This window comes from Scomber scombrus, chromosome 4 (genome assembly GCF_963691925.1).
Source record: "Scomber scombrus chromosome 4, fScoSco1.1, whole genome shotgun sequence".
NCBI classification, from domain to species: Eukaryota; Metazoa; Chordata; class Actinopteri; order Scombriformes; family Scombridae; genus Scomber; species Scomber scombrus.
The window spans coordinates 25,265,845-25,275,975 of record NC_084973.1 but is presented as its reverse complement, the minus strand read 5'-3'; the positions used below and the strand labels follow the sequence as shown (position 1 = coordinate 25,275,975).

At 35.5% G+C, this 10,131-nt stretch overlaps 2 protein-coding genes across 2 annotated transcripts; one reads left to right on the top strand and one right to left on the bottom strand.

Moving 5' to 3' along the window:
- The first annotated feature begins 5 nt into the window (after positions 1 to 5).
- Positions 6 to 4,462, top strand: si:dkey-174n20.1 (uncharacterized protein LOC796174 homolog). Its single transcript, XM_062417418.1, has 4 exons — positions 6 to 386; positions 1,556 to 1,798; positions 2,554 to 2,856; positions 3,992 to 4,462. Exons 1-4 carry the CDS (start codon positions 266 to 268, stop codon positions 4,249 to 4,251), a joined length of 927 nt encoding a protein of 308 aa, XP_062273402.1. The 5' UTR covers positions 6 to 265; the 3' UTR covers positions 4,252 to 4,462.
- Positions 4,463 to 9,233: 4,771 nt separating this feature from the next.
- LOC133978705 (B-type lectin plumieribetin-like) lies at positions 9,234 to 9,706 on the bottom strand. Its single transcript, XM_062416997.1, has 2 exons — positions 9,617 to 9,706; positions 9,234 to 9,494 (listed from the first exon to the last, which is right to left on the bottom strand). Exons 1-2 carry the CDS (start codon positions 9,704 to 9,706, stop codon positions 9,234 to 9,236), a joined length of 351 nt encoding a protein of 116 aa, XP_062272981.1.
- Positions 9,707 to 10,131: the final 425 nt, after the last annotated feature.

The following is a 10,131-nucleotide window of genomic DNA, read 5'->3' as shown; positions in this document are numbered from 1 at the left end:
AGCTCTTTTTATGAATGGTACTGAATTGAAAACCAGTGTCCACTCCACCAAAATGAAATAACTGTGCTCCCCATCATTTTATCAGCAGTCCTGGCTCATCTCCGCTAAATCGACAGCGAAAACAACCAGAATGGATGAATAAGAAGACGCAAATCACTGTTTTAGTAGTCAATAGCGACCTAGCAGGCTAACTGTCGTTAGCTTCAAGCTCTTATATCTCATAGTTAAATATTATATCAGCTGTCAAAGGAGCACTCAAAGGAAAATGTATGTCCTCTACACGATTATCGCTTCTTTAGTCTCTTTTTTGACTTTGAAATGGATGAAAAAAAGGAGGTGTTGCACCGACCTGACCAGACTTGATGGCAAAACAGTACTGATTACAGGTAAATAAATAACATTATATCTAATATTCATATGTGGATACAGGTTATATAGATAGGCAGTGTGGCTGTTAAAGAAACATATATACATGCATACAGTACTGTGCAAGAGTTTAAAATACTGTAGTTGTTTACCATGAAAATCCCAGGAACATTGCACTTATATAATCACAGGAAATTCTGCATATTGCACATTTATATATTGCAGATTTATTTACACAAAGATCCAGTTTACTCTACATAGTATTTCATTTGATCACTTTCACCCTTACAATGCTTTTCCCTCCCACTGTACTGCTGTGTCAATTTGAATTACTGCCAAGGGGGATCAATAAAGATGCATCTTGTTTTATCTTATCCATTAAAGTAATAACAATCAGAAAGTAGGGCTGCACCTACAATTAAATTTGCCTTGGTGTTGTGGTGCATAACAATCAAAACATAAAGGGTAAAAGGAGAAAACACTACTTACCACAAAAGAAATGTGGTATAAATGTTTAATACATGTAAAATGTACCATACCCATACCATCAGGGAAGCATCTGATTGGCCCTCAATTCATTCAGCAGGATCACATTGGCCCCTCATTAACAGCCAAAGTCATAAAAAATAAGAACAAGGAGACCCACAACAAATGGTCTCCCACAGAGCTCTGATCTCAACATCAGGACCTTCTCTTCTGTTGCCCCTCATCTATGGACTGCCCTCCCTGACCATCAGAGGGCACCACAGACTACTGAGAGTTTAAAAAAAGGACTTAAAGCATTTCTTTTATAGCAGAACCTTTGGCTGTAAATTAACCCTGGCTGGTATTTTAGGTTAGTTTTTTGTGTCTTTTATATTGATGCTTTTAACTTTTCAAATGTAAAGTGCGTTACAAATTACATGTATTATTATAAGTTAATTGATAAATAAAAAATATTTGTTGCATTGTTTTTGAAGGCATCCTATTGCCTAAAACTTTTGCACAGTACTGTATACACTTGATAATAATGAATGACATTTACACCACAACATCACACTATTAAACCTATTTTACTTATAGTACTATATTAAACACTAATTAAACTGAGTTGACTGCAGGTGTTATCGCTGCCTTTCAAGTCATGACATCGCATATTCCTCACAACCGCTAACAAATTATTTTGTGGCTTTTTTATGTATCTTTGTAGGTGGAAACTCGGGTGTCGGCAAGGAGACAGCTGTTGCCTTGGCAATGAGAGGCGCCCGTGTCATCATCGCTTGCAGAGACCTGGGCAAGGCTGAGAAGGCTGTGAGAGAGATCAAGTACAAGAGTCACAATCTGAATGTCCTGTACATGGAGCTGGATATGGCCAACATGCACTCTGTAAGGGAGTTCTGTAAGACCTTCCTCCAGAGAGAGAAGAAGCTCGACATCCTGATCAATAATGCAGGTGGGGCTGTCAACCACAGGGAAGTCTCTTGACCATCAAAGGGAGAAAGAAGAGGCCATTTGTTTTCAAATAGACATCCTAAAAGTTTAACTGGTCAAATATTAAAGCTGACCAGGTAATAGGTCAAAATTAACCAGAAACATTTTTGATAATCATTTTAGTATGTATATTTTTTTACGCTAAAGTTCAAAACATTTACTGGTTCCAGCTTTTCAAATATCGTTATTTTATGCTTTTTCTTTGTCATACATGATAGTAAACTAAATGTCTTTGGGTTATGGGTCAAAACATAATCATCTTTTTTAATTGATAATGAAAACAATTGTTAGTTGTAACCATTTGAGGCTGAGAGCGACAGACAGGCAGGGCTTTTTTGATTTGTTGATTTGTTTTCTATGCATAAAATGAATAAATTAAATATACATAAAGCTGGATTTAATAATAATAGTAATATTAAAAGAGCATGGAACTAAAACAAATGGATTTATATGTTTTCCTCTAGAAAAAAGTCTGCAGTGGAAACAGTCAACAATTAGTGGTTAAAAGCAAAAGTAAAAGCATGTTATTGATTGGACAGTTTAACCGGATACATCAGAGCAAACACTCCTATCATTGCTGATCACCTGTAATTAATACTTAAAGTTCAAATCATTGTTGCTTTGTCACTGTATGATCATGTGGAGAAAAGCAGCACCAGATAAACTAAAGACATGTTAACCTCCACCTCATAGTTTTACGTCTTTCTTCTGCCTCAGGTATGCCCGGTGTCCTCGACTGGACCGATGACGGCTTCAGCATGTGTTTCGGCGTCAATCACTTGGGTCACTTTCTCCTCACCAATCTTCTTCTGCCTCGCCTGAGAGAATGTGCCCCCAGCCGGGTGGTCACGCTTACATGCTCCAGCTACAAGTACCAGAAACTGGACTTCCAGGACCTCAACTACAACCTGCTGCCCTTCTTCACCTACTGCCGCAGCAAGCTGGCCAACATCTACTTCAGTCAGGAGCTGGCTCGCATCACTGAGGGGAAAGGAGTGACCTCATACGCTGTGCACCCTGGTGAGAGGTTTTACAGTTGGCTTAGAGAGAAATGATGTGTTTCAGCACCAATCCAAATGCTTTTGAGTTTAAACATCATGTAAGTGAAAGATAAAAAACAATGATGATATGTGCTTGTCTTAATCATTTTTCTTTCATCATCGAGTATTTTCACTTTATGCAGTTGGTCCTGAAGCTGAAAAGTTAAAAAGCTTACATAGGAAAAAGAGAGGCAGCCCACACATTAAAAATGTCCTTGTTTGCCTGGCAGAGTTATGCTTTTTTTAATGTGTGGACAGACAACCTCTCCTGTTCGTGCCTGTTTTGCACCTGCACCCAACTGGGGCTGGATGTGCTCATCATCCACTTTCTGTGCTGAAAAAGCTCACACAGCAGTGCAATTTAATGGAAAAAGGAGTTCATATCACCAAATTTGATACTAAATTCACAGAGGATTTTTAACAACTTCTTCAGTCCTATACTGTTTCCATTGTTGAGAAATTTTGGGAGGTGGTTTCGCTTGAGATTTAATTAAAAAACACACCTTTTTTCTCCTTCTTGTTAGCACTGAGACTATTAGTCGATTAATCGATTTGTCTATCAACAGAAATTAATCACCATTTTGATAATTGTCATGTCATTTTCAAGCAAATATTTTAATCATTTGTTTGTTCCACCTTCTACACTGTGAAGATTTGCAGCTGTTTTATAATCGCATCATTGTACATTTAATATACTGGGGTTTTGGACTGTTGGAGGAGAAAAGAAGACATTTGAAGAGATTATTATTCGCCCTGGGAAACAGCAGATCAATCATTATTAATCATTAGTTGTAGACCCACTTCTTTCTTTGAGTCATTGAGCAATTCGTAAACTGTATTTAAATAAAATGCTGTATCAATTAGGTTTATTTTAACTTTCTTTAGCTTATAGACATACATGAGACACATGACAGTATGTCCTATTAAAAAAAACGAGAAAGAAATTAGTCAGGTATATTTTTAAAAGGTTTTTCAACTGAATTCTCAAATCATGGTATAAAATAACTGATTCTGTGATAGATGCATTCATTCATGTTGCCCACCCCTGACATAAAGTACAGGATATGGAATTTCTGACACTACTGATATATATTTTTCCTGATATGTCGCTCCAGGTTTTGTCCAAAGTGGTTGGACGTGCCACTACTCCACCCTGTTCCGGATGCTCATGCAGGTCATCATGTGGATGTTTTTTGTGCCGTGTGAAGTTGGAGCTCAGACCGTCATCTACTGCGCTGTGTCAGACGAAGTTGCCAAACACAGCGGCGGTTACTTCATGGACTGCCGACCCGCCACGCTGCGTCCCTTTGCAAGAGATGCTGGTGTGGCAAAGAAACTGTGGGAGGCCAGTGAGAGACTGGTGAAGCTGGCCTGATGGTGGAAACTGGAGGAAATGATTGTTTGTTTCTATGACGATAACTACTGATGTACTTTTTCTTTTTTTTTTTACATAGTTGTGTTTTTCATTGACGTTTTTGGTTGTGTTCAATGCAGAGGTAAAGATTTAATGTTCCTCTATGTGCTTGTGTATTTTAAGAAATGCTTTTTCATATCAACACAAGTTCTTTTTGTGGATGTTTTTTCTGTGTACAAATAAATTATATTACAATTTATTAAATTTTGATTTTAACTTACGTTAACTTTTTCTGTAATGACTCATAATGCATTTTTTTGGATTTATTTAATTTAAAAGTACAGAGTTGTTTTTTGGGGGCGAGGGGAGTTACATTGTTTTTTTTCTCCTTTTTAAATATAAAGAAACAAACAAAAAAGAACATAAATGAACACAGCACATCCATGATAATTACAGTAACCACAGTCATAAATTAAATACAAAGCAGTTTTTTTTCAAAGAGTACAAAAGTGTTTATATACATAGTGAAAAAGGGAATATACTCACTTTTGCTTTAGTCTAAAACAATTTATTATTTTATAATCGTATTGAGCACACCTCATCTATCTTATTATACAATCATTCAGGTGTCATGTGTTTGCCATTTCTCTCAACCACAAATCATACGTGGGTACAGAATCCATTTTCCACACTTGTAAGATTAACTTTTTTTGCAATTTCAAACAAAACAGCCATGTTGTCGTACTTATTGGCCAAAGACAAGTAGCTTGTTGCTTCAAGGATGAACAAGAGAGGATCAGGAATGAAGGAAATATGCTTTTATTATGTGTAAAGTTTACTGCATAACCAGGAAAAAATGTGTTAAACTACTGATAATAGATTTACATATATTACAAAGAGGTGAAACATGAGGGAAAATATGTTTTAAAATGGTATATCATTGTCTGAAAAGACTTTGAAACATTTCTAAGGTACTTAGCTTAAATTTTTAACAATGGATAGTCAACCATGAATATATCTCTTGCACACCTGAAAAGTCTTGTTGACTCGTGTGTAGGTGAAGATGTATTACAAAAGAAAAAGTGAACACTCACACACTTATCTTCACTTACTCAATAAAGATACTTTTTAATGAATACGATGTTTTGGTAACTAACCTTCAGGTTTATGCTGACAAATGGAAGTATACATCTTAAAAGGCATGGTTCACAGTGACCAATTATCATAAGCCTTTCATTAGTGGCAGCAGGCTGTACCTTTTGGCTCAGAGTGAACTCCTCCTCCTTACCTGGGCTCAAAGTACAAATCAGTATAACAAGTTAGAAAATCTAATAGATCAGATGGGAAATATGTTAATAAAACAAACAGCATCATTTGTTGCTAAAAACAAAGGAGATGTCAGTTATTTAGTAGAAGGAAGGGAAGTGAAATTGAAAGCTGATTTTGACAAATTAAGTCTTACTATTACAGGGTGCAGGATATCAAATACAATACAAATCATAAGAATTGTAAACCATAATTTAAAGAGACAGGAATCTGTTGAGTCTTTGTCTTAAATGATGATTCAGATATCACAACACAGGTGAGGAAACTGCTCTTACTGAAAGTTACCTGAGTTACCATGTGTGTTCAGAGACTCATCAGCGGTCATGACGGTAGTGAATTTGAAATGTACTTTTGATGTTTTAAATATCCAAGTTCCTAAAGTAAAGATAAGTAACCTGCTGATATTTTTCTCTATTGACTAAATATCCACCAATAAAATGAAAAAAGATCAATCTTCATTCCTAATGATATGCATTAAATAAGACTGACTGCAAAACCCTGACACTCACATTGAACTGTGGATTTTAAAATGTGTTGGTACTGTAGTTATTTTCTTATCATCTAACCTTAACCCTAACCCTTTTCTGTTTCAGCATGTATTTCTTAATTCTTGAACATTTACAAATTTGGAGCTGCTGTTTGTTCCTGTGTGTTTATGTTGAAATCTTTGCTTCACATGTCAGATGTAAAACACATCAGCACATGTGAGTTTGTGCTTGATGAACACCAGGATTTACACTGGTTAACTGTCTTTGATTTAAGTTTCATTCAAAAAGTTGTACGTTTTCTATGTGGTGAACACATTTTCTGATCAAATCAAAAGTTAAATGATTTCCTGGGTTACTTCTGTCAATAAAAAATTAAAATCAAAGCTGTGCTACAGTTTTATGTGTATGTAAACACAGAAAGACATTCACGTTTCTATTTAAATCATCATTTTATTGATAACACCTTAACACATTTTCTTGAAGTTACAGAAACACGTGTAGCACTTAAGAAAACAGAGCAATAATCTGAAGAATCAGAAGAAACCCAAACTGACAAAAAAAAGAGAAAAAGAGACAAAGGGAAGCTAGAAAGAGCCAACTGCAGAGAAATGATTGAAGAAGGTTGGAAACAGAGGGACCGGAAAAAAAGAGTGAAGGACAACCTACGAAGAGAAGCCGACTCAGTGTTGTCAGTGCGACTTAGTCAGTGGCTAGAGGAAGAAGACAGCAGAGGTTCAGAGTGAACTCAGAGGCTCCAGTTTATCTCAGTAAAGCTTCATCTGACTAAACAGCTGACAGGAAGGCAGCAGAGCTCACTGACCTCAAGAGACTAGAGGAGGACAGACACTGTAGTTTATATGAAGGGCTACACCATAAATCACTTTCAATTAGGACTAAGCTTTGATCATTCATATAGAATAATGATCTATAAGTGGTGTTGATACATATCATTTAATTAAGAATGTGCTCTGTGGCTGCAAAAAGTTAAGATGCTGATATAAAATGAATAATCAATTTAGTCATAATTATTCAGCCGTGATCAATAATTGTAAAGGAAGCTTATTTCTTATTCTACAGTGATAAACTGCTGTTGTCTCTGACTGGATTGTCTTTTAGATTTAACACTAAAGTCAATGTATTGTGCAGCTACATTAGAAACATCAACCTACCATCCAGCTGTGTCCTGTTTGTGCTTTACTTTGTGTGACTGCGCCCCCTGCTGGAGCTCCTGCACTCTTTGAACTGCCTCTAATCTGTCATCTAGACTCCTGTGCTGTTCCTCAAAGTGACATGCAGGCTGAGTGAAGAGCCGCTCACTCTCTGTGCTGATGGTCAACAAGTACTCTTTTGTTCTGTCAGCTGTGCACAAAAAGACAATATACAGTATATTATAGGAAATAATATGGAGGAATTTGAACTCAAACTTTTTTATATATATATAGTTTTAAGGGAGAATTCTAAATTATGATTGTGTAAGACCTTCAACCTAACTCATATTAATGTATAATAACACAAAACAGTCCTTATTGGACACACAAGAGGGTTTAATTTTAATTATGATCATTATTAATCTTAATTATAATTATGGGAGAGTATAGGCATTTTCAGGTTAAGTCACTGAGATGCAAGCACAAGAAAACACCAACAAGTTCACTTTTATTTACACACACACATTTATTATGAATACTAAATCTACAATTACTGAACACTACTATTACAACATATTACAAACAAGACACAAGAGGGAGACTGGTACTCAAGGTTATGGTAAGTGTATGTCTGGAACGAATGATGAAGAGTTATCTATTGTGTAGTTGATATGAGAAACCTGATAAACAGATGAGCATCTATTACCTGAGAAGCAGCGACTCAAATTAGGACAACAGCTTAGTTTTTTTGAATTGACAATGGACGTTAGAAATTATGAAAGCACCAGGGTTTAATTAAAATTTAAATAGTTAGAGATTTTGTAGAAATTGCTTGATTGCTCCCTGAGGTGGTTTCTTGCAGAGAATGGAGTTAGATGCTCTGTGGTGATGAGGCTGAATGTCTTGATCTTGAAGATGATGAGTGAATCTGGAAATGCTCTCATTAGAGGAGAGCTCCTGGTTTAGTTTTGATTGTTAACTCATGACTTACATTTTCTAAATAAACTGTTTTAATATTTTTGTAACTGGCTGTGTTTGACAAGCTCACATATTCAGACTCAGACTTCTACAAATCTCATAGATCCAAGAGAAAAGAAAGCAGCAGCTAAAATGTCAAAAAGCAAAAGCAAGATTGTCAAGATATTTCTTAAGAATCTGTGCAGCTTCTCAACAAAGAGATAGATCCATTTACTCAGAGCTTTCAACTAGATTTCACTCAATAATCAAACAGCTTTTCCTTTTTTTTTTATTTGCAGGTGCAGAAGTTTAGTATAACAGTTGTAAGGCATTGGGTGAAAAACCTGTAAAACAAAGAAAACATAGAAAAAGAAAAATATTACAAATACTGTACATATTGTGTATGCTATTGCAAATAAATAAAATATGAAGTAAATGTAAACAGGAAAATATACACCTTTGGAAATATTGTGAAACCTCATCAAAGTGTCTTATCTCCCTTAATTTAAACATTATTTGAAAATAAAGTTACCCGCTTACTGCTGTCATCATTTTTAAGTTTCACATCAAGTGATGTATGAATTTTAGTAACTTTTAATGTGGATTGCCATTTTAACATTAATGTAACATTTTTTACAATCATATTAATTCAATTTATTGTTAAAATAATGCAATGTTTTAAAATTAGACAGTGTTTCAAACCAGCCTTCCACATATGAATGACTACCACAGCTAAACCCACAATGCAATTAATTTGTTTATCTTTCATTATTTCACCAAATTTATGACCAAAGTGAGGCACTTTAAGTGCACAAACCAACACTGTAACATCACCATAACCCGTTTCTACTCAAACAAGTATCACATAATACCCTCACAATCAGCTGTTTCAGAAAATACCATAAAAAAAAAAAAATTCATTTAAAAGTTTTTTCATTTTAAAATAAGCATTCACTAGGGGCTGAGGGGAAGAGCCATATTTAAGAAGAGAAGGAAGACACATTCATAAATTGTAGGAAAAAAAGATTTTTATTTGAGCCCAGATTACATTAGCAGGAGGTTTACTGATAACTCATTCTTCAATTTACTTCATGCCTTTGGAGTTAGCAGAGGTCCAGATCTGATCAGACTTCTTGTCCAGCGCCAGTTGGCCGTCATCTGTCAGGTAAAGACGGCACATGTTACATTCAGGTTTGGCAGAGTTTGTGTGCCACCTGGCTTGGTTAGCCTTGTCATACATGACCAGGTTGCAGTCAGCCTGCATGCACAGGCGGATTGCATCAAGTCCTCCAGTGTCAGAGGCCAATACTGGCTTCCAGCCATAAATGACAAAGTTGCCATCGTCCTGCAAGCAAAAAACAATGAATGTTAGTAATTGATTAATTCTGCATTTATTTTTACACAATATCAGTAAATACATATCATCTTGTTTCTTGATAAGTGTCTTGAGTGTCCAGAAATTTTGACCTGGAAGATAGCTTTCCACTGTCCGTTGTTGGACATCATGTAGTCTCCTCTGCGGAGCTCATCATTTTTGGACAAGTAGTTCCTGCTCATGATTCTGAAACACAAAGAAATTATTGCATGAGTTCACAAAAGGATTGTGCAGCCAGGGGCCGATCTAGAAATGTTTTAATAGGGGGGTCCAGGCTGGGGCACCGTCTCAGGAAATGTAGCACATATAAAGAACATGTAAAAAGTTTAAAAAAAAAAAAAAAAAAAAACAACAAACAACAAAAAAAAGGTAAAATATATTCCTTTATTAGTCCCACAATGGGGACATTTGCATTATTACAGCAGCAAGTGGACAGCAACATAGACTATAAGAGCAGCAATAAGAAAAAGAATAAAGAACAATAATTAATAAGTATAAAAACAATAAGAACAATAATAGTAAAAATATATAATAAAAATAATCGTGATATTATTTACATTATTTACAAAAGTAATATTGGTATTGAGTAGTAATATACCAGAGGTGA

Coding starts and splice junctions, on each gene's coding strand:
- si:dkey-174n20.1 (XM_062417418.1), top strand. CDS start 266: ATGTATGTCCTCTACACGATTATCGCTTCTTTAGTCTCTTTTTTGACT. Junction 387..1,555: donor CAAAACAGTACTGATTACAG/GTAAATAAATAA, acceptor GTATCTTTGTAG/GTGGAAACTCGGGTGTCGGC. Junction 2,857..3,991: donor CTCATACGCTGTGCACCCTG/GTGAGAGGTTTT, acceptor ATGTCGCTCCAG/GTTTTGTCCAAAGTGGTTGG.
- LOC133978705 (XM_062416997.1), bottom strand. CDS start 9,706: ATGAGCAGGAACTACTTGTCCAAAAATGATGAGCTCCGCAGAGGAGAC. Junction 9,495..9,616: donor AGTGGAAAGCTATCTTCCAG/GTCAAAATTTCT, acceptor TTTTGCTTGCAG/GACGATGGCAACTTTGTCAT.